Genomic DNA, 24,642 nt, shown 5'->3' on the forward strand with positions numbered 1-24,642 from the left:
CTGCTCACTAAACACCCCCTTCAAGTCCTGGTAGACTTTGGGGATGGCTGGGACTTCCTCCAGGGTTAAACAGACCTTATCCTTCCTGGAAGGAGGCTGTGGCCCCCAGTCAATATTCCAATGATGCCCTCCGCACAGTGGGTTGACAAATTTTATTGTCTGGTCTCCCCACCATATACTCGGCTTGTGCTTGGCTAGCCACCCCACCTCTAAGACCACATCATAGGTGGAAGAAGGGGTGATTACAAAAGCCTCTTGGTCCCAATGATCCTCAATCCCCACTGGTACCAGCTGGGTCGCTGACACACAAGGTTCCCCCCGCATCCACCAGCTTAGGGGTGATGATGTCCCTGTTACACCCAGAGTCAATTAGGGCTTTCACCTGCACAAATCTTTTGATGTTAGGGTTTAACAGTATAACTTGTACAAAGTACAGCGATCCCATTAGCCTCACCCTGAGTGGTGCCGTTTCTTCGGTGACCTGCAGAATGGCACCCATTAGAGCAGGTTGTCCTCATTTCCCGATGGCTCATCCAGCCATGCCAGCTCACTCAGCTCGTCTGGGAGGAGAGGGTCGTCATCTGGCTCCGTCACGGCTGCCGCTCTGCTTTTGGCGACCCGGCATTTTCTTGGGTGCTGGGGTGCTCGTCTTGGAGGTGCTCGAAGGGGTTCTGGGGGGGTTCGGGCGACTGCTGGCCCAATGGTTGGGGTCCTCACATCTGAAGCATTTGCGAGGCCCCGCAGGCTTCCCACCACCGCCCCCCCTTGGGGTTTCTTCACCTCTGCTTTACATCCCAACTTGGCATCGTGGCTTGATTTGTTGCTTTGATGTTGGCGCTGCATGGCCGCCCGTTTCATGTTGGTCTCGACCTCGCCTGCCAGTTGGACCCAGCCTACCAGTGTTGTGGATCTAGCCTGGGTGAGGGCTCGGTCTAGGATACCGGCATTTAGCCCCCAGGTGAAGTGTTCAATTTTCATGAGTTCACTCCAACCCCTTACTTTCGCGGCATTGGCCCGAAATGCCGCAGCATACTCCCGGATCGATTTGGATCCTTGTTGCATGTCTCATAAGGCGGCCAATGCCCTGGTCTCTTGGAGGGGGTCCTCGTATTGAGCCATCAGCACTTGCAGGAACTTATTAACATAGTCCAGTTCTGGGCTCATGGCTTTGTACAGACTCACGTACCATCTTCTGGCAGCTCTCTTCAGCTTCGATCCAAGGTAGTCTACCCTGCTAAACTCATATGGGAAGGTATTCCCCCAATAGTGCATGTAACTATTGGCTTGGATCATAAAGTACTCCACCTCCTCCGGATCCCCGTCAAAGGTAGCTTCCACTTCCTGTCCCCGATCTCCTTCTTGGGGAATCAGGGGTGCCGCTGGCTGCGGGGCCAGGGCTGGAGGGCGCAGGGTGGGCGGTGCTGCCGGAGGGGCTGTTGGAGGTCTGTCTGGAGGGAGTTGTGGCACCCTCTGAGGTCCAGGCACAACCAAGGCTTGGTTAAGTTGCCCGTTAAACACCCCGGCCATTCGGGTGATCATCACCTGGATCTCGTCACGCAGCCCTTTGACCACTACCTCCTTCCGGACCATCGCTCAGAACTCATAGGCTATCTCGTCTTCCTCCTTTTTCGGGGCCGGGGTATTCGGATCACCCCTGCCTGGGGCGTCCGGGTTGTCCCCTCCCTGCGCTGGATCGGGATTCGGCAGTGGAACGACTAGAATGCTGTCGATCTCCTCCAGCTCTCCCGGTCCTGGGTTGCCCGGGTTGCCACCCCCTTCGTTGGTCATCCTCACCCGATGCATGTGCCTGGTGAGGATGGCTTCTCTGCACACTGGGGCCTCGTCCATTGTGGTTGTCGAGGTCCGCAACTGCCACTGCCAGGGGGTGACTAACAGCTGTTGAATGTGGAGAGGCAAACTTGGACCTCTCCTTGCATCCAGAATGTGCCATGGAGGGGCCAGTGCAGGCACCCCCTCGTCGGGCTCTGGGAATTCACCACCTCCTGGAATCCTTTCGGCCATCAGGTTACAAGGTAGCCAGGGTGGTTAAACTCCTTAAAGGATTCTTCTCAAAATGTCAAGCATGTGGGTTCAATGACGAGTCGAAGTTGATACAAAGACTACATTTATTGACAGACAGATACTTTGGCCGAAGCCAATTCTTGAGAATAATGAAAGTGATACATTGATACAATACTTTTAAGGACTACTTCAAAAGAATTCCAAGGGAGGGGGGACGGGATGAGAGCGTTCACACAGACAGTGTCAAAACTATTCACATTTCCAGAGTGTTATCGGGTTCCGACCTTGCCATGCACAGATGGCAGATCCTCCCTTCAGAAGTTCCCTGGGAAGGCACTGATTATTTAGTTCTCTTCTCACTACTTCTAATTAACGACCATAAAGTAAGGTAATAAACAGGAAAGAATAACAAACTTACAGATCTGGGTCTCCCATGACGTTTTCCAGACCAGACTTTGGCAGGACCCTAAAACCATCAATTATCAATCAGATTTAGACACGCTTGACATTTACAACACCATGGCTTACATGTCTAGCCAGACAAAGCTTCTCCCAACATTTCCCTTCATCTTCCTTCGGCTTCGCTGCCAAGAGCTGAGATAAATAGTCTGCTTCCATCGCCTCCAGGATTTTGCTCATCAGATCAAATCTGGAAGGAATTTCCTGAAGTTTCTATTTCTGTGCCAAAAGAATTCTGGCTGCTGTGTTGAAATGAACAATTCAGTGTCTCCTCTCCTTTGTATATGTATTAGGCAAAATGTTCAATAAAAAAAGTTCTGGTTTAAAATGAATATGTGTCTTCAATGTCAAGTCGGCTGATTCAATAACGAGGCCTTGTTGATACAAAGTTTCTAGTTTATTGATATCATTGTTCTCGACTACAAGGAGATTGAAAGACTGAGGATCATACAGTAAAGTGTAATCATATAAGGTATACTTAAAAGGGATTCTTTAGGGAGGGGGTACTATGCAGGGCACATTCACACATTGATGTTACAAATTCGTTCTCAGGCCTGTTGTGGCCTTGGGCGTATCCTCCCCCCGGTGCCCAGCCTGAGAAGGCACTATAATCTCTTTCACATATTCCCATTTCAAAGCAAAGCTACATAACAAAGGAAGGGAGGGGGGGGAGGAGAGTTCGAGCTAGCAGCATTGGTATACAGTGTGGCTTTTACCCAGAATGCTCCCCCCTGAACCAAAGATGAAATACAGACTTTACCAGAGTTGAAGCAGACTTGACGTTCAACATTTTTTGTAATAGCTCATGAGCCATCTTCCAAAAGTCTTTCACCATACCATACATCCACCACATATGGAAAAACGACCTCACCTGCTTTTCACATTTCCAACACTTATTAGACATGTTAGGATACATCTTTGCAAGTTTCTGAGGGGTTACATACTACCTATAGAACATTTTCCTTATAGGCTACCAATCTAGTCATTTTAATATTAGATTTTCATAACACTTCCAATTCATCTAACATAATATTACGGCCCAGATTCTTAGCCCACTGAACCATTCAGTCCTTCACAATCTCACCTTGCATTCTCATTTGTAGAAAGTAGGGGTATATCTTCGACATTAGTTTCTCTTGAGGACCCAAAAATATTTTATCAAATGCATAGTGTTCTTTATTAAAACCCATTATTTTATCTTTGGCATACCTGGATTATGTTTGCAGTCTCATCCACCAACTCATTTTAATACCAATATCTTCTAATTCTTCTTTTGATTTCAAATCATTATCCTTTTTCAACAGATCATATTTATATAGCTGGTTTGATTTTATAAGATTTGGTGGAGTAAATGCTTCGACTGGAGAGACCCATCTTGGAATTTTCTGATACATTTTAGGTTTCAATCATGACCAAACCTGGTATAAGGATTTCCTAAACCAGTGATTTTTAAAATATGAGTGACCTAATCTTTGATACCAAAGATAAGCATGCCAGCCCATAGTAAGATCATGTCCCTCTAACAATAATCATCTTTTGTCACTCAAAAGTACCCAGTCTTTTACCCAGGATAACACTGAAGCTTTGTAATATAGTTGCCCATCTGGCAGAGCCAAACTTGCTCTTATTTTGGTGTCTTGGAGTGTTTTTAATGTAATTCTTGGTTTTGTTTTTTTCATATGAATCCCAAAATCAATTTATTCACCTCTTGAAAGAAGGCATTAATCAGGAACAACGGAATAGTCTGGAATAAAAATAACAATCTTTAGGGAGGCTATTCTTCCCATCAATGATATATTCAAGTCTTGCCATTTATCCAGGTCTTTTTTAATCTCTATAAGTAGTTTGTCATAATTATCCATCTTTAAGTTACTACATTTATTCGAGATATGGATACCCAAGTATTTCACTTTTTTCTCATGCAAAAAACCTGATTTTTGCTGAAAGAACTGGGTTTCTTCTGTTGCCATATTTTTGGCCAAAAATTTTGTTTTATTATAATTTATCTTCAAGCCTGCCCAGACACTGAATTGTTCAGTTTTATCCATCAAGTGGCCAATTGAATCCATTGGTTGTTCCAATATAAAAACCAAATCATTTGCAAATGCCCTCAGTTTAAATTGCTCACCTTTAATCAAGGCCCTCTTAATATTTGGATCTTCTCTAATCTGATTGTTCAATATCTCCAGAGTCAAAATAAAAAGCAGCGGTGATAATGGACAGCCTTGCCGAGTTCCTTTCTGTATGGGAAATGCTTCTGATAATTCACCATTAACTCTCACCTTTGCCGTTTGTATAGAGTAGATTGATTGTACAACCCTCAAGAAGTCTTCACCACATTCTTTTCCCCTGGTCTCTTTCTTAATTCAATTTCTTTTTTACTTATTTCCTTTTGTAAGTCCAACAATTGCTTTTCATTTGCCCTTCTGTCCTTATTATTCAATGTAATTAATGTTTCACAGCCTTATAGGCATCCCAAACAGTTTGAAATTGTACCTCTTGGTTGTCATTTGTTTGGAAAAAATCGTTAGTTTCTTTTTCTAGAGATGCCACTACCTCCACTTTCTGTAATAAGTCATCATTTATCCTCCACCTCCTCTCTTTTTTCCCTCCCTTTAGCCAACCACATCAACAAGTTATGGTCTGCACCTATTTTCGGAAGAATCTCTACTTTTTTGTGATCAACCCCAGCTCAACCCCATAACATATCAATCCTAGAAAAGGTATTATGTCTGGCTGAAAAAAAAGTATAGTCTCATACCCTGGGGTTGAATTTTCTCCACATGTCTTCTAAAATCTCTTGTTTGATTAGTTCAAAAATGCTTTAGGTAGTTTCCCATCTGCATTTTTTCCCCCAGATCTATCTAAGGAGTTCTGAATAGTTCCATTTAAGTCACCTATAAGCGTTATCTGATCGTATGTTACTTGATCCAGTTGTTTCATAATATCATTGAAAAAGTCAGTCTTCGCCCCATTAGGAGCATAAAGTCCCAACAACAGAGTCTTTTGCCATACATCAAAATTTCTACTGCCAAATATCTACCTTCATTATCTTTAAAAGTCAGTTTTGGCTCCAGCTCATTCTTTATGTAAAGAAAATTTTGTGAGAAATTACAATTTTACAGAGTCAGTTAAGTCATTTACTGAATAAAGAGGTGGAGTGGAATTTGAAAAGACTCCAACAAAAATCTTTTGAAGGGGCAAACAAACCTGGAAAGTATTTGGCATGGCAAATGAAGAAAAGAAGGGAAAATAAATACATAAACAAGATTAAAACCGGTGGCAAAGAAATTGTAGACCAGGAGGGCATCAAAAGGAAATTCTACAAGTACTATGCTAACTTATTTAAAGGCCAGCGAGTTGATGAAGAAAGAATAGAAGCTTATTTACAAAGCATGAAGGTAAATCCAACTACAGAAATGTTGAAAGAAACATTGAATGATCCAATTGAAAAAGGTGAAATAGAAGCTACAATCAGTTCAATGAAAATAGGGAAAGCACCGGGACCAGATGGCTTTTCAATAAAATTTTACAAAGTTCTTATAAATATATTAGTTCCAAGGCTCCAAAAATTGATGAATAATATCCATTTGGATGGGCAAGTGCCAAATACTTGGAAAGAAGCAGTTATTTCATTGTTACCAAAAGAAGACAGAGATGCTACAAATGTGAAAAATTATAGACCGATTTCATTGCTTAACAATGACTACAAAATCTTTGCAAAAATTTTGGCGGAAAGGCTAAAACAATACCTGCATAGGTTTATCTGTGAGAAGCAAGCAAGCTTTCTCCCAAAGAGGCAAATTAGAGACAATATCAAGATAGTGGTGGACATTGTAGAGTATTATGAAAAACATCCAGAAAAAGAAGTGGCACTCTTTTTTGCTGATGTGGAGAAAGCCTTTGACAATCTTAATTGAATTGGGACTTTCTGTTTGCTGTGATGGAAAAAGTAGAGTTGGGAAAAGACTTTATAAGAATAGTGAAGGCGATATATACTGAACAGCGAGCCAAGCTATGTGTTAATTCAGATTTAACGGAGCAAATGGTTATCAGCAAAGGTACAAGACAAGGTTGCCCTCTATTCCCATTGCTATTTATAATGACTCTAGAGATTTTGTTGCAAATAACAGAAGATAAGGAAATAGAGGGGCTAAAACTGAAAGGATGGACTTATAAATATAGAGCCTTTGCAGATGATGTGATGTTTCTTACTGAAAATCCAATACAAGTATTACCATTGTTATTGGAAAAAATTAGAGAATATGGTGACCTTGCTGGGTTTTACATAAATAAAGAAAAATCACAAATTTTAAGTAAAAAATTATTATTGTGCAAACAGAAAGAACTTCAAAATGCAACTGGATGTGAAGTCACCTTGAAAGTAAGATATTTGGGTGTAGAGATCATGATGAAAATATAGATCTGTTTAAAAATAGCTATGATAAACTTTGGTGTAAAATTGAAGCTGATATGTTGAAATGGAATAAACTGAACCTGTCTCTTTTGGGCAGGATAGCTGCCGTGAAAATGAATGTCTTACCAAGAATGTTGTTCCTCTTCCAAACAATTCCAATTGTGAAAGATGTTAAACAATTCAATAGATGGCAAAAAAAGATTTCTGAATTTGTATGGGCGGGAAAAAAACCAAGAATCAAAAGGAAAATCCTAACTGATGCGAAAGAACGAGGAGGATTTCAACTGCCTGATCTTAAATTATATCATGAAGCAGTATGTTTAGTATGGCTCAAGGACTGGATAACCTTATCCAAGTTATTGGCGTTAGAAGGTCATGGAAATCTATTTGGTTGGAATGCATATTTGTATTATGGGAAGGAGAAGATGGATAGTTTCTTCCGGCATCATTTTATAAGAAGAAGTTTGTTGAATACTTGGAAAAAATATTTTAAATATGGTGATGAGAGGAAACCACTGTGGATTGTACCAATGGAAGTTATAAAATGGATTTCTGACTCACAGGAAGACAAATGGGTTACATACAAACAATTGCTAAAAATTAAGGGTGGCAAAGTAGAATTAAAAGCAGAGGAAGAACTGCAAGACTAATTTATTTGGTTCCAGATGCTACAAATTAAAAGTTTAGTGGATAAATATATCAGGACTACAGGTATAAGGCAAGATCAGACAGAAATGGAAAAAGTGCTATTAGGGGAAGATGAAAAGTTGATTGCAAAGATGTATACATTGTTATTGAAATGGTCTACAGAAGATGAAGTAGTAAAATCTCAAATGATTAAATGGGCAATAAATATGAATAAAGAAATGTCAATGGAGACATGGCAACACCTATGGAAGAACTCTATGAAAATATTGACATGTAATAATATAAAAGAAAACTGTTTGAAAATGCAATACAGGTGGTATATGACACCTAAGAAGTTAGCAAAAATGAACAAGCAGGCATCTGATCAGTGTTGGAAATGTAAAAAGCATGAAGGCTCTTTTTACCATATGTGTTGGACATGTGAAAAAGCGAGACAATTTTGGCAAATGATTCAACAAGAGATGTCGAAGATTTTGGGACATGCAGTTAAAAGGGCACCAGATACCTTTCTGGTAGGATTACAAATGGAAAGTTTTCCGAAGCAAGACTGGACTTTGGTGTTGTATATGTTGTCAGCTGCAAGAACATTGTTTGCACAAAGGTGGAAGCAAGCTGAAATACCAGATAAATGGGACTGGATTTAAAAAACTTTACATTGGAGTGAAATGGATAGACTTACTAGAATCTTGAAAGACAGTGATGCAGAAAAATTTAAAGATGAATGGAAGAAGTTTCAGGACTATATGTCAGACGTGTAACTTGCTTATAGTAAAGTGAACTATATAGTAGAATAGCTTGACATGACTAACGCCATATTGCACTCTGCTGTGACCCCTGCTTTACTAACCGTGAGAACAGTAATGTCATGGGTGCTGGGGACCCTTCAGAGGAAGTTGAGTCTGATGCGGAAACTGTGCCCCTGCCACCTGCACCAGTGCCCCTGCCTCCTGCTGGAGAAGATCCCAGCCCCCCTGCCTCGCCCTCTCGGGTGGCTCGTGTGCGTGACCGCCTCCGGCAGGACCTCAGGGATCGGAGGAGGGCGGCACGCTCACAAGCAAGACGCTCCCTGAGCCCTGAGTTCTGAGAGGATTCTGGCCCTTCTAAGAGCAAGGATGCTTGAGTGGTAACAGGATCCTGGCTGCCTCCCTGAGCCAGCAATTAGCCCAAACAGGCAACAGCCAGCAGAGGGCTATATAGCTGTGGGCTTTGGGAGGAGGCTTTGTGGAAGCAACTAGTCATCTCCCTGATGTTCTAGCATCCACTCCGGCTTGACTTTGGTTCCTGACTCCCTGACTTTGGCTTTTGACTTCTGGACTCCCTGACCTCGGCTTCTGGACCTCGGACCTGCGATACTTGCACAGCGATTTGGATTTGGCACCTCGGACACTCCTGTTTGCTGGCTACAGACCTCGGCCTGCCTCTGGACTTTGCCTGACCCGGCCCCAGCCGTGACAGATTGCTTCCACCCAACAAACACCCACTCCACAGGATGGAGGCTGAAGCAAGTGAAACCACTGAACTACTGGCTGCACTCCAAGCCCAGGTACAGCAGCTAACACAGGCAGTAGTGCACTTGCAGCAACAACCTGCGGCCAGTGCTCCAGCCAAGTGCCCAGTTCCCCCACCTGACAGATTTGGGGGTGCCGTGGAAGAATTTCCTGCTTTCCTGGCACAGTGTCAGCTGTACTTTGAACTAAGAGCACGGGACTTCCCCAATGACAAGACGAAGGTGTGTTTTATCATTAGTCTGTTAAAGGGGCAGGCGGCCAAGTGGGCCACACCCCTACTGGTTGGGTCCTCTCCCCTACTGACTGATTACCAGGGGTTTGAGGCCCACCTGTCTGCTGCCTTCTCCAACCCAGTCCAAGCAGCCACAGCCAACCGGAAAATCAGGGCCCTGAAACAAGGCCAGTCCTTGGTGGCTCAGTATGCCACCGAATTCAAGCTCCTGGCCCAAGACTTGGCGTGGAATGAGGCTGCTCAGATGGACCAGTTTACCGAGGGGTTGGCAGAGGAAGTCCTGGATGAACTGGCCAGGGTGGAGCGGCCCCCCACCCTCCAGGAACTTATCACCCTCTGCCTCCGCATTGATGGCCGCCTGGAAAGTCGCCGCCAAGCCAAGACCCGAGGGCGCCAGCTCCCTGCGCCATGCCACTTGGCTCCTCTCCCATCCCCAGCTAGTACCAGAGACAAGAGTGAGCCTATGCAGCTTGGAGCTGCTCGACCCCGCCTGACTCCAGAAGAGAAGGCCAGACGCCGCACGCAGAACCTGTGCCTCTACTGCGGCACGGCAGGCCACTATGCCTCTGGCTGCCCTGCTAAATATCGGATACCCGGACCTACATTGCCACCGCCGCCAAAAGGCCAGCCCCAGGCGTAAGTGGACCCTCCAGCCTGGGGCGACTAGCTGGGTCCTCCGAACAACAGGCTGATACCCCGGGCCCGTTCCTGCTACCAGTCAAACTCCGTCTGCCCGATGGACGCTGGCTGTTCGTGTATGCCATGCTGGACTCGGGAGCGGCCCACTGTTTCGTAGATGCCGCCTTTGTAAAGCAGCACCAGATTCCAGTGCAGCCAAAAGAGACTCCAACACTGGTGGAGGCTATTGACGGGCGGCTCCTCCGTTCTGGCCCCGTCACCCAGGAGACCTGTCCCATCACCTTCCACGTCCAGCAGCACCAAGAACAGCTGCAGTTTGATGTCGCCCGCATGCCTCGCTTCCCGCTGATTCTAGGCCTTTCCTGGCTGAAGCTGCACAACCCCATCGTGGACTGGGCCCAGCAGGAACTACGCTTCCGAGACCCATGCCCCCATCTGACTCCTCCCACCACTCTGGCATCTGGCATCCCGAGTGGTGGTCCTCAGCTCCCTCAGAAGTATGCGGATTTCGCCGATGTCTTCGAAGAGACAGGAGCGGATCAGCTTCCCCCTCACCGGCCCTATGACTGTGCCATTGACTTGGTACCTGGGGCACCACTCCCGGTGGGGCGTCTGTACCCAATGTCGGAGCCTGAGTTGGCCGCTCTGCGAGACTTCCTAGATAAGAACCTGAAACGCGGCTTCATCCGACCCTCAACCTCTCCCCTGTCTGCTCCAGTCCTCTTCGTGAAGAAGAAAAGTGGGGAGCTCCGGCTGTGCAATGATTACCGGGCCCTGAACAAGATCACCATCCGCGACCGGTACCCTCTACCACTGATCCCTGAACTCTTGGATCGCTTAAAGGGGGCCCAAATCTATACCAAGCTGGACCTCCGTGGGGCGTACAATTTGGTGCGCATACGGCCCGGAGACGAATGGAAGACCGCATTTGGGACCCGGTACGGGCAGTACGAGCACCTGGTGATGCCCTTTGGATTGACCAACGCCCCCGCTGTTTTCCAGAGGTTCATGAACGACATATTCCGGGATTTGCTCGACCGCTTCGCAATCATATACCTGGATGACATCCTAATTTACTCCCGCAATCCTGCCCAGCACGCCGAGCACGTCCGCCAGGTCCTGCAGCGCCTGCGAACCCATGGCCTCTACGCCAAGCTGCAGAAGTGCGACTTCGACCTGCGCTCTGTCGAATTCCTCGGTCACATTGTGTCCCCGCAAGGGATCCTCATGGACCCGAAAAAAGTAGAAGCGGTCCTGACCTGGCAGGCTCCTCAGAATCGCAAAGACCTGCAGCGATTCCTTGGTTTTGCCAACTACTATCGGCAATTCATCCCGGCCTATGCCTCCCTGACAACACCCCTGACTCGACTACTCCGCCCCAAAGAACCCTTCTGCTGGTCCCCAGAGGCCGATAACGCCTTCTCCACCCTGAAGACCCGTTTTGCCACCGGCCCACTCCTGAGATACCCTGCCCCCAGCTTCCCTTTACGGTGGAAGCTGATGCCTCCAACGTGGCCCTGGGAGCAGTGCTGTCCCAGCGCGAGGAGCCATCTCAGCCACTCCAGCCCTGCGCCTATTACTCGCGCCAGCTCACGGCTGCGGAAAGGAACTACACCATCTGGGAGAGGGAGTTGCTCGCGATCAAGGCAGCTTTTGAGGTTTGGAGGCATTACCTCGAAGGGGCTCGCCACCCTGTTCAAGTGCTCACTGACCACCGGAACTTAGAGCACCTCCAGACCACCCGCCGTCTCAACCAGCGCCAGATCCGGTGGTCCCTATTCTTCTCTCGCTTTGACTTCCGGATCTCCTACATCCCCCATACCCAGAACCGAAAAGCAGATGCACTCTCCCGGAAACCGGAATATGCCCCTGCTTCAACTGAGGCCATGCCCGCTGCTCCCATCCTGCCGCCCTCAGTATTTGCAGCCACCTCCACTTCACCCACACTCGTGGAGGACATTTGTGCTAGCCAGGCCAACGATCCCTGGGTCCAGCAACACCTCCAGGCACTCCAAGACAACTCGGCAGGCGAGTTCACAACTCGAGGCGGTCTCTTGCTACACCGCGAACGCCTCTATGTGCCGCCCGGGCCCTTGCGGGCAGAAGTGCTACGCCTGACCCACGACTCGTTACCCGCCGGGCACTTTGGACAGCATAAGACCACCCACTTGCTGACGCGAGAATTCTGGTGGCCACGAGTTCGCTCCGATGTTGCCCGTTATGTCAGCTCCTGTGACGTCTGTCGGCGGGCCAAGGACGTCCCGGCCAAACCCTCGGGGTTGTTACAGCCCTTGCCCGCACCCTCAGGACCCTGGGATACCATCTCGATGGACTTCATTACAGAACTCCCACGATCCAAAGGTCAGACTTGCATCTTGGTGGTCGTCGACCTATTTACCAAGATGGCCCACTTCATTCCGTGCCCGAAACTTCCCACAGCTCAGGAGACAGCCCAGCTCTATCTTCAACACATCTTTCGTCTGCACGGACTCCCAGTCCACCTGATCTCAGACCGGGGCCCCCAGTTCTCCTCTCGGTTCTGGCAAGCCCTCCATTCCAGCCTGGGTACTCAAGTGCACCTGTCCTCAGCCTACCACCCACAGACAGATGGTCAGACAGAGCGCACCAATGCCACGCTAGAGCAATATCTCCGCTGCTACACCTGCTACCAGCAGGACGACTGGACCACTCTGTTGCCTCTAGCGGAGTTTGCATACAACAACGCGGTCCACTCGTCCACCCAAATGACCCCGTTTGCTGCAACCTACGGGTACCACCCTCGGTTCTTCCCGGCGATCCTGCCACCCACGAATGTCCCCGCCGTCGAGGCCTACCTGCAAGAACTCCACGCCAGCCAAGACTTGCTCCGGGAGCAGCTACAGCGGGCCAAGGAAGCCTACAAACTGGCTGCGGACCGGAAGAGGCAGGAGGGCCCCCCAATCCAGCCAGGGGATCAGGTGTGGCTCTCAACTCGCTACCTGCGCCGGCCTGGTCGGTCTCACAAGCTGGATGCGCGGTTCATTGGCCCCTACCCCGTCACGGACCAAATAAACCCCGTCGCCTTCAGGCTCCAGTTGCCACCCCATCTCCGCATTCACCCGGTGTTCCATCGCTCCCTCCTTGTTCCAGCTGCAACCCCTGACCCAGCTCGGCCTCCTTGCCCACCGCCGCCACCACCGGTGTTGGTGGATGATGAAGAAGAATACGAGGTGCACCAGATCCTGGACTCCCGGTACCATCGTGGAGGCCTCCAATACCTGGTGGACTGGGAGGGATACGGCCCAGAAGACCGGTCTTGGGAGCCCGAGGACAATCTTCATGCCCCGGACTTGGTGCACCGGTTCCACAACTATCACCCCGACCTTCCAGGTCCCTCGACGGAGGGGGGCCCTGGGGGGGGGGATAGTGTCATGGGTGCTGGGGACCCTTCAGAGGAAGTTGAGTCTGATGTGGAAACTGTGCCCCTGCCACCTGCACCAGTGCCCCTGCCTCCTGCTGGAGAAGATCCCAGCCCCCCTGCCTCGCCCTCTCGGGTGGCTCGTGTGCGTGACCGCCTCCGGCAGGACCTCAGGGATCGGAGGAGGGCGGCACGCTCACAAGCAAGACGCTCCCTGAGCCCTGAGTTCTGAGAGGATTCTGGCCCTTCTAAGAGCAAGGATGCTTGAGTGGTAACAGGATCCTGGCTGCCTCCCTGAGCCAGCAATTAGCCCAAACAGGCAACAGCCAGCAGAGGGCTATATAGCTGTGGGCTTTGGGAGGAGGCTTTGTGGAAGCAACTAGTCATCTCCCTGACGTTCTAGCATCCACTCCGGCTTGACTTTGGTTCCTGACTCCCTGACTTTGGCTTTTGACTTCTGGACTCCCTGACCTCAGCTTCTGGACCTCGGACCTGCGATACTTGCACAGCGATTTGGATTTGGCACCTCGGACACTCCTGTTTGCTGGCTACAGACCTCGGCCTGCCTCTGGACTTTGCCTGACCCGGCCCCAGCCGTGACAAGTAACATGTATCTTTCCCCAAAGCAATCTGTAACTGCAAGGAGAAGAATTTCACACCCGGCCTAGAAACCATCTGGGGCCTTTGAAGTTAGCATATTCAAGGTGACTAGTGTATTGCTTCCTGGGAAGGAGATAAGGGGTATGGGAAGCGCCAACTGTCTCTGGGAGTGTGAAAATGCTGTATTGTTTCTTTCCTTTGAAATGTACAAAAAGGCTGGCTTCAGCCTCGAGAGTTATCAAACTCAACTTGGCTCCTTACTAGACTGTTTGTTCTCAAATAAATGGATTAATTTTGCAACAATATGATCCATCTCTGTTTGAAGTTCCATGTCTTGACACTATATTGAAAAGCAATGTGAAGTTAAGAGACATTTGGTGGTTTTTGAAAGTATAACCTGAAATTGGGGAAAATGGGGGAGACAGATTATTAGAAAGAATTTTTTGAATCAATATACGATAGCTCCTTTTATTAGCAGTTAGAAAATATAGTGATAATTACAACAAACAGTTATAATTGATGTGAAAATAGATTGATGAAAGATAAGTGTAATACTTAAAAAGAATTAAATAGTTATAACTGGTGTGATAATAGATGAAAGATAACTGTAATACTATGGGTGAATTAAAAGGTTAAGGTGATATGATTTAGTATATTGAGATAAATAAGTTCAGGGGTGCTAACAATGTCCTGAAGGAAAGCTAGAAGACAGAATTATGAATAGAGATATAGAGATGTTATTAGATTTTATGTAAATTTTATACTGCAAGATTATCAAACGGATGGTACCTTAATTGTTTTTTTCTCAATAGCTTGAAGCACTGATGGAGGTCCAAGAAAAGAAGTGGGGGAAGTGAGAAAAAAAGAAAATGTGTAATGTATTGATAAGGATTGAAATATTGCTTTTTTCTCTTTTTTCTTATTTGAAATACATTTCAATATATTGCAAAATTTAATAAATTTGGTTAACATAAAAAAGAAGTCTTCACCATATTCCATTCCTTTCAATTGTTGTATCATAAATTGCCAATGAATGTTATCAAAGGCCTTCTCTGCATCCAAGTTTATTAATATGGCCTGCTTCTCTGGATGTGTTTCATAATATTCAATTAAGTTACATATTGTTCTCACATTATCTTTCAAATATCTTCTAGGAATAAATCCTGCCTGGTTTTAATGTATAACCATTGATAATACTCTTTTAAAACGTTGGGCAAGAATTGAGGCAAAAATTTTGTAATCCACATTCAACAATGAAATTGGTCTGAAATTTCTTATGTCTTTCAAATCCACACCCTTTTGGAATTAAGGATATTGTTGCTTCTTGCCATGACTTTGGAACTTCTGCTTCTTTTTGGATCACTTCTATCAAGTGTTTAAATGGTATCAATAAACAATCTTCAAATGCTTTATAGAAGTCTGCAGGCAAACCATCTGGTCCAGGTGATTTAGTGTTCTTTTGATTCGCTGTGGCTTCTCCTAATTCTCTTATTGTCATTGGTTCATTCAAAATTTTTCATTGCTCTTCAGTAAATTTGTTAAAGTTATTCTTTTTGAGGTATTCTACCAACTCCTCTTCTTTGAGTTGCTTAGACTCATATAACTTCTTATAAAATTGCTCTACGATTTGCCCTATCTCTTGTCTTTGAAATTTCTCTTTATTATTTTGATCCCTCAAGACCATTATTATTCTTTTCATACCTTCTTTTCTCAGTATGTATGCCAACCATCTTCTGGGTTTGTTGGCGAATTCAAAAAAAATTTTTTTTAGCAAATCTTAGCTTTTTCTCCACTGCTTCTAGCAACAATAAGTTTAGTTGATGCTATATTTTCTTGATCCTATCCTGAAGCTCCTGTTTACTAGGCTGTGCTTTTAATTCCTTTTCTACTTTTCCTGCTTGTGTCATTAATTTCTAAAAACTCTCTGATTTCTCTTTCTTTTCCTTGGCACTATATCTGATCACTAAGCCTCTGAAATATGCTTTAGCTGTATCCCATACCACTTGCATCTTCATGTCTTGAATAACATTTTGTCTGAAAAAAGATTTCATTTCCACTTCAGTATCTTGAAGAAAAATTTTATCTTTCAAAGTTTGTGTGTTCAACCTCCATTGCCTTTTGAGGTCCTTTAATCTTAATAGATATTGGGTTATGATCTGATATCACTCTTGGTTGGATTTCTACCTCTGATAAAACCTTAACCAAGTCCGCAGAGATCCAGTACATATCTATTCTTGACCAAGATTGATGACTGGCTAAGTAGTAGGTAAAGTCTTTTGAATTTAGATTCCTTGTTCGCCAAGCATCGATAAAATCCAGTTCTTCAGCTAATTTCAAAAAACTTGTTGGGAGCTGAGGACCTTTGGTTTTAGAATACTTATATGTTTTCCTGTCCAATTGTCTATCAAATACTACCCTGAAGTCTCCTATTAAGCAACACCCAAAATGTCCCAAATTCAGCAACTTAAGGTGCAGGTCCTTAAAAAAAAATCTTGGTGGTTGTTCGGTGCATAAATGTTTGCCAATAATTTTTTTTTTTTACTTTCTATGGTGATTTCCACAAACAACATTCTTCCATCTTCTGAGGCATCTTCGTTTACATATGTTGCCAAACCTCTTTTCTTTTTATTTAAATCTGTTGCCACAAAAAGACTACCAATTTTTTTATTTTTCAAGAGATGCTGATCTTTTGCCAAGATATGAGTTTTTTGTAGACAGATTATATCAATTTGGTTAAATATTTAAAAAGTCTTTCTTCTTTTTGAGGGGGAATTGAGTCCACTGACATTAATAGAAACTAATGACGCCATTATGGATTTTTTTTTATCAATATCTTTTTTATTCTTTTTTGTCTAAGCCCGTGTAGGATACTTCCTTGCACCACTTGGATCTTTGCCTTCTGTTAATTCCTTTTCTTTCTTTCTTTCTTTCTTTCTTTCTTTCTTTCTTTCTTTCTTTCTTTCTTTCTTTCTTTCTTTCTTTCTTTCTTTCTTTCTTTCTTTCTTTCTTTCTTTCTTTCTTTCTTTCTTTCTTTCTTTCTTTCTTTCTTTCTTTCTTTCTTTCTTTCTTTCTTTCTTTCTTTCTTTCTTTCTTCCTTCCTTCCTTCCTTCCTTCCTTCCTTCCTTCCTTCCTTCCTTCCTTCCTTCCTTCTCAATTTTCTCCCCCAAAATTTTCAGCTTTAAATACAGAGTTGATCCTATACTTATTATCTTGGTATGTAAAAAGTAGAGCTTCTGGCATCAGCCTAGTCTACGGTATCTCTCTTTCTCGTAAGAAGTTAGTCAGCGCTTGGCATTCTCTTCTCTTCTGTCTTACTGGCAATGGGATTTCCCTCAGAATATTCACCATATTTCCTCCAATCACGACTGTCATGTCTCTTGCTTGCCTCAAAATATTGTCTCTAAACCTTTTTTTTTTTTTGTAAGTTTCAAATGAATTTTGCTAGGCAATTCATTTCTCCTCGTGAAACTTGAGGGAACCCTCTTGACTTGATCAATCTCCTCTTTTATTTTATCTGGGGGAAGTTGTAAAATTTCTGAAAGGGCTTGGCTTAGCATTTTTTGCAGGTCTTCAGATTTCTCTTCTGGGACATTTTGAAACCTTAGTATATAGGCTGCTCTATCAATTTCTAGCTGGAGAAGTCTGGTATCATATGTTTTCTGTTCTTTCTCCAGCTGCTCCACCTTTTGGGTATCATCTATCACTTGTACATTTAAAGCCGTTAAGGCTTTTTTAGTCTCTTCTGTCTATTTTCATGTAGTTTTTGTTTGATTTCTGTCATTTGTTCTCTTATATTATCTACCTTTTCTGTCAGTTGTGCTATAGCTGTTAAAATGGTATTTTGCATTTCTTTCATATCTCTGTGCATCATTGAAGTTGAAGTTGTAAGTCTCGCTGTACCAAATGAAAAATGGGTGACTGGGTTGTTACTCTACTCTCTGTGTTATCTCTTCATTTTGGTGCCCAATGCCATTGTATTATAAACTCCTTCTATTGTAGTACCACCTTAAGCCACCAGAGGGTAACACACCACCAATTTAAACTCTAAAGTTTGTTATGGAACACAATGTTCCTTTTTCTGTCAGCTATCCCAGTATCTTGCAGAAACTATCAATATTTTTACAAGATAGTAATTTGTTTAGAAACTGTTGCTAGTCTCCTAATTCAACAAGTTAGAGAAACTGGAAAGTCAAAATAACAGCTGGAAAATATTTTCAAGAATGCAATATTACCATAACACACTCTCAAATGTCCAATGTCTCAGTAAACAACCAAGTCCAGAAAGCAACACAAGTCTCTTAGATTATGTCCTCAAGACAGATTCAATGGTTCAGGCAGTCCTAATTTTCCGATAGTTCAGGCCAGTATCTAATGTGAGAGAGTTACAGGTAATAATCCAATAAATCCAAGGGAATCATGCCAGATAAAGAGCTTCTCCAAAACCATAAAAAAACTATAAGTTGTAATTCAAGAAATCACCTCCAGGCAGTCTCCCCTCTTTCAAGGACCATATATAAAGTAACCCCCCCCCCCCAAAAAAAACCAGCAGATCTTATACCTAACCAGCCCAAAAGGCAAAACAAGGGCCAAGTAACATGGAACAAAAAAAAAAAGAGAGAAAGAAAAAGCCCAAAAAAGCCCCCAAATCCACAGGAACATTAAAAAAAAAAACACCAAAGAGACAAAATTATAATCCAACAGAAAATGGGAAGCCCACGATAGAAGAACAAGAAAAAAAGTACAAAACAAAACACATATATTCCACAACAAAAATATAATCCACAACAGTAAACCCTTTTAAAACCAGCAGAAGTTTATTCAACAGAGCCCAGCACTCTTGTCTTCCTCTTCTTCTCCATTAGTTTTTGTCATTTAAGACCATCAAAGTTTTATTCAGAATGTAAATCTTGCATCTTTCTAGAATAAACTCCCAATCTTTCTGACTCTATGTCCAGGGTTGTCAAAGGGAAAAGATACAGCTCACCTCCTGGTGCGCTCACTGTAAGAATCCAGTCTGCTGTAGCTCAGTGAATGAAATTTTTTAGGAACTCAGTCAATTTTTATTTATTTTTTAATTCTATTTTTATCCTGCCCTCCACGCCTAGGTGGGCTCAGGGCGGCTTACATGGTCATTCAAGTGCATGAGTATAGACATTTTATACATACAATTTTATACATATAAAATTTCTCCTTGAGTGAAAATGGTGTAAACTCATTGAACTTTAATCCAGAGCGAGATCATAGATAGTTATAGCAATCTAGCAGAGTCTTTTAGAAGCCTTGGAACAGGAGAAACAGGAGAAGAAGGAGCCGGGTAGTCCCCCCGCTCTTTCGGCATGTCAAGATCTGTCCTGAGACAGAGCTCAAACTGTAGTGGAGTATTGCAACGACTTTGCACTCGCCTCAGCTGTCCGCTCTGCTTTCTCTAAACTCTTATAGATAAATCAAAGAGACTTACAATCCAGCAGTCCAATTTCAGTCATTCAGTTCAACTCATGCAGAATCTAATGTTAAAAAAACAAAAAGAGTGGAGAAGAGGAAAGATAAAGAAAAAAAAGAAAAGTCCGGTGTTCAACTCTTCAGCCATCAAGATGGCGATCAGGACAGCAAGGTATGCAGCAATGAGGGAGATCGGAATACAGCCGCCGCTGTTATTTCCGTCCCTCTCTTTGAGCCACCAACCTGCACAGACCTCCCCGAGGTCTGCAACTCAAGCCCCCAGTCCCAGGGGGCCCCTCCACTGCCAATTAAAGAGTAATCCGCTGGAGCAAACCCCAGTCACTCTTTAGCTCGGGTCACCGAAACCAGAAGTCCCAACTTTTAAAGCATTTCTGTGTTATGTACCCTTTTAAGACAAGGCTCATTGTTCCTTCCATACTTGAAACACAGAACTGAAGCCAAGAGAGAGTTTTGCTCAAGGACATTGGATGAACCCCTGGTAGAGGTAAGGTCTGAATCCAGCTCACAACGTCACCACTCTAGCCCCTACATCATAGTGCCTTTGAAAATGGCAACATAAGAGAAACCATGTTGGATCAGGCCAATGGCCCATCCAGTCCAATACTCTGTCACACAGTAGCCAAAAATAACAACAAAAAACAACAAAAAAATTATGAGCTGAAAATACATCTGTGATTCATGTGTCTCAAGTGAGACCTCCCAATAGAGCTTTTTTCCCTTTAAACAATTATCTGATCTCCTTAATTGGATTGGTTTTTCTAAGATAAATGAATATACTAATTATAGTTATACATAAGAGATGATGAATCTATCACAAAATTTGCAGGAATTATCCTGGATCATGTGCCTTAAAATAATCATCCCTATAGCATAGCCATTGCAGAAGATATTTTGCTATGGACATGACTTAGGAGGATGCATCTGTATGTCTGAGAAATCCATAGAACACCAACCTGAGGGGAAGAAGATGACATTCATTTCAGTGATTCCAAGCAAGCAATTACAAAACTGTACCTTTGGCTTTTGAATGAAAAGTCACCAGGAAAAGGAAAATAGTAAGTATATAAAAAATTGCTACCACAATCAATGACTTTAAGTGATGCACAAGTGGAAATATAAACCAATTTGGCACAGTTTGCTTGTACAAATTCTTGTTCAAAACAAAAAGCTTTCCTTGCTAGATATAGAACCCAGAAATGGGTTTCACAAGTTATTTCATAAGCAGCCTTGAAAATAGGAATACAAGAGCTCTAGTGCGACCAGAAACTTTATGCTGGATCCAAGCCAATATCTACGATGCAGAAGAAAAGCCAGTGGAAATGGAGGGAAAATGGAGAATGTGCAGAGATTTTTTTCCCTAAAAAAAATATTTTGCAGTCTCAGTACTGCTCCCCCTGGCACTCAGATCTTCTCACAATCAAATCAATAAATAACTATAGGTATGTAAAAAGTCAAAAAGATTATGCACGGCAAAGAAAAAAATTCACAAATAAATTATTGTAAATGCCCTTGAATCAGAAATGTGTCAATATTCATGGAAGAACCTGAGGCTATGACAGATAGAGTACAGATATTTCTGTTTTAAAGAAATATATGCATGCACACATTCAAAGGACTGATAATAAGAGAAAGAACTGAACTGTTAAAAATCAACAGTTCATTAAATAATAGTCATAAATACTGTGCTCGTGGAAGGAGGTCTTCTGTTCAGAGATGGAATAGGAGTAGAAGATTTTTTATTCGCCATTGAGAAGATCCCCCCCTCCATTTGTAAGGTATTATATTTAGATCCAGCCAAATTTTTGAAAAAAGTTATTGCAATAATAGCAATATACTGGATAACTATATGCTTGAATTCGAAATTAGAATATTATTTATTTTAACCAACAGAAATAAATGCATCTGAGATTCTAAAAACAGAACAGTTTTAGTTAATAAAGAACCACCTCTCATTCAAGAGATGGTTGGGTAAATTCTAGAAGTTAGTGCTCATCTCACACCTCTGATACTTTGTTTGGACAAGTCCCATTAAATAAAACTGGACTATCCTGTTGACCTGCATATGATTTCTCCCTTAATTATGGCCAATTTAGAGGGAGGTCCAGTGACATCACTGATATATGTTTTTTTTCTTGGATGATACAAACTAGTTTACACATTCTAGTTCTTTGATTTTGAAAAGTCTAAACAGGGGTGGCCAATCGTAACTCTCCAGATGTTTTTTGCCTACAACTCCCTCAGCCCCAGCCATTGGCCATGCTGGTTGGGGCTGATGGGAGTTGTAGCAAAAACATCTGGAGAGCTACCATTGGCCACCCCTGGTCTAGGACAAATCCAGGGTGATGCAAAACAACTGAAAGGCAGGAAATATAGAAGGGAAATTACCTGGAATAAATCCTAGATGGAGAGATATAACATTACAATTCAGTTTTGGCTTATATTTCATTATATCCTTCCTTCTCAGATTTATACCTATTATTTTCATTTGATAATTCAGTAACCGGAAAAAAGCCTACACAAAAAAAGCTCACAGAGAAAAACCCACAGTCACAAATGCTCACGAGAAAAAAATCTCACACAGAAAAATGGTCACACAGAAAATGCTCACATGGAAAAAAGCCCACATAGAAAGGGCCCACAAAGAAAAAAGTCCACATGGAAAGAAGCACACATGGAAAAATACCATGTAAAGCATTGTAGGTATTTATAATTGTGGATAACGTAACATGCAACAATTTGTGTTGAGATTTTATCAAGTATAATTAAATAATATTTTTGCTAAGTTATTTGTATATTTGATGGACTGCAGAGGGACCCGGCTTCCCAAATGGCCAATGCTGGATGTCCCTGCATATATATGGTGCTTTACATGGTATTTTTCCATGTGGGCTTCTTTCCATTTGGCTTTTTTCTGTATGGGCTTTTTTTCTTGAGGGCTTTTTTCTGTGTGGGCATTTTTCTATGTGGGTTTTTTTCCTGTGAGCATTTATGACCATGGGTTTTTTCCTGTGAGCTTTTTTCCTATGGGTTCTTTTTCATGGAACTGATCATTCCAACTTTTTGGATGCTGTGTATCATCCTGGCTCTGCTATAGACTTTTGGCTTTCTGGAGGACCCCTTTTGTTTGTTATGCAGTTGATTTCAGCAAGACTTCTTCCCAAAAGGAAGTAGCCGAAATTGAAGGAAAAGCCTGAATGCAACCTGCTCACTGCCAAAAACTACAAAACCTTTCTCTTATCATTTATTCAGTAATCTGACCATCATCCAGTGAGAAAGCAAGGGAACTACATTTGACATTCTGTCTGATTTATTTTCTATCAAGAAGATTCCCATGGCTTACCAAAGTGTGTTTAAATTTACAAAGCAAGGGTATCTCCACATGTAGACATAGATAATGGCCATCTGTTAAATGAGTCCAAGAATGCACTCTTGCTTTAAGCACAGATGAAGTACTTTCCAAGGTCTAGCCAAGGTTGATATGGTTCAAGAATTCCAGCATCAGAAGAGTTAAGCGGCCTACTAGAAATGGGATAATGGCTGACCAATAGACTGTACTTCACCCTATTCCATGGCCTACATGATGCATTTGTACCTTCTGAAAGTAAAATTGAATTTTAAAAGTGTATTCATCATGGGAAGTAAATAATAAAAACTGAGTGCTGACTTTCTCTCTTTTCTTTATGAAACTGTCCACATTAACAAATCAGACTACTGTACCCTTTTCTGCGAATGAAGGTCCACTGTCCTGCATGAAGATGGACATCATCGAGCCTCTGGGAAGACAGAATCAGACCAGTGTCACAGAGTTTGTTCTCTTGGGATTCTCTGTTGACCCAAAGAAAAAGTCTCTTCTTTTTGCTCTTGGCTTATTAGTCTATCTGTTAACTTTGGTGGGGAATCTAGCCATCATTACCTTGATCCAGATAGATCAATGCCTCCAAACTCCCATGTACTTCCTCCTGGGTAATCTGTCTTTTATTGAGATCTGTTATACTTCCACCACTGCCCCAAAGGTGTTGTGGGACCTCTTACTGGGAGACAGGACAATCTCTTTTGTAGGATGTGCACTCCAGTTGTATTTCTTTGTCACATTAGGGGGCACAGAGTGTGTGCTTCTCTTAGCCATGGCATATGACCGCTATGCAGCTATCTGCCACCCATTGCGCTACACTCTTCTCATGAGCCAAGAAATATGTTGGGGACTCCTAGCATGTTCCTGGGCTCTTGGAAACTTTAATTCCTTGGTCAACACAGCCTTGGTTTTCTCCCTTAACTTTTGCCACTCCAATGAAATTGACCACTTTTTCTGTGACATTCCTCCCCTTCTGCAATTCTCTTGCTCTGATACCTCAGTTAGCCGGTTGGTGACCTTTAACTTCTCTGGGGGTAACATGATTGTGGCTTTCCGTCTGATTCTTCTCTCCTACATCCTCATTGTCTCCTCCGTTCTGAAAACGCATACAGCTCAAGGTAGGATCAAGGCATTTTCCACTTGTGTTTCCCATCTCACTGTAGTGAGCATCTTCTATGGCACCCTCATGTATACTTACATACGCCCTTCCTCCAGTCATTCCATGGAGCAGGACCGCCTGGTTGCTGTACTCTATGCCATCATTACTCCAATGCTCAATCCCCTGATCTACAGTTTGAGGAATAAGGAAGTGCAGGGAGCAGTTCAACGAGCCCTTAGTAAGTACAGGGGGTAGGTAGGTATATATTGGCAGCTTTGAAAGGTGACCTCCCCAAGAATAGAATAAAATTGATTGAAAACACTACTGTTGTTTTTTCCCCCTTTCTTTTCAACCTTGATTTTATTATTTATTTATTTACTTTGACTTACAACCCACACTCCCCTGTGCAGCAGGGCTCAGTTAAAACAATATCCCAATTTAACGCCTTAAAATTCAGAGACAAATTACAATTTACAATTTACAGATGGCACATGCAGCACCTTTTTTGTGTCCTCAGTCTGTAGAGGAAAGGAAAGCGGAAGCCAGGCTAGATACAAAGACCATTGCTTTCCTCAGCCAAAGGCTTGGTAGAATACCTCTGCCTTGCAGGTCCTGTGGAAGTACATTAGGTCCCACAGGGCATGGATCTCACTAGGCAGAGAGTTCCATCACGTCAGCGTAGCTTGTTACAAAACTTCCAGTATTGATTTATAAGAATATGTTGCATAAACCATCTAGATCTGGCATTTTTTGTGGTTTAACATTGTTCATGTCTCCTCCCACCATCTTTGTCTCAGTATTAAAACTTC

The 24,642-nt window shown here is 43.4% G+C and overlaps 1 protein-coding gene across 1 annotated transcript; it reads left to right on the plus strand.

Annotated features, from left to right (window-relative positions):
- The first annotated feature begins 23,137 nt into the window (after positions 1-23,137).
- Positions 23,138-24,088, plus strand: LOC132583397 (olfactory receptor 5AP2-like). Its single transcript, XM_060255046.1, has one exon. The coding sequence runs from the start codon at positions 23,138-23,140 to the stop codon at positions 24,086-24,088; it is 951 nt and encodes a 316-aa protein (XP_060111029.1).
- Positions 24,089-24,642: the final 554 nt, after the last annotated feature.

This window comes from Heteronotia binoei, chromosome 15 (genome assembly GCF_032191835.1).
Source record: "Heteronotia binoei isolate CCM8104 ecotype False Entrance Well chromosome 15, APGP_CSIRO_Hbin_v1, whole genome shotgun sequence".
Taxonomy (NCBI): domain Eukaryota; kingdom Metazoa; phylum Chordata; class Lepidosauria; order Squamata; family Gekkonidae; genus Heteronotia; species Heteronotia binoei.

Coding starts and splice junctions, on each gene's coding strand:
- LOC132583397 (XM_060255046.1), top strand. CDS start 23,138: ATGGACATCATCGAGCCTCTGGGAAGACAGAATCAGACCAGTGTCACA.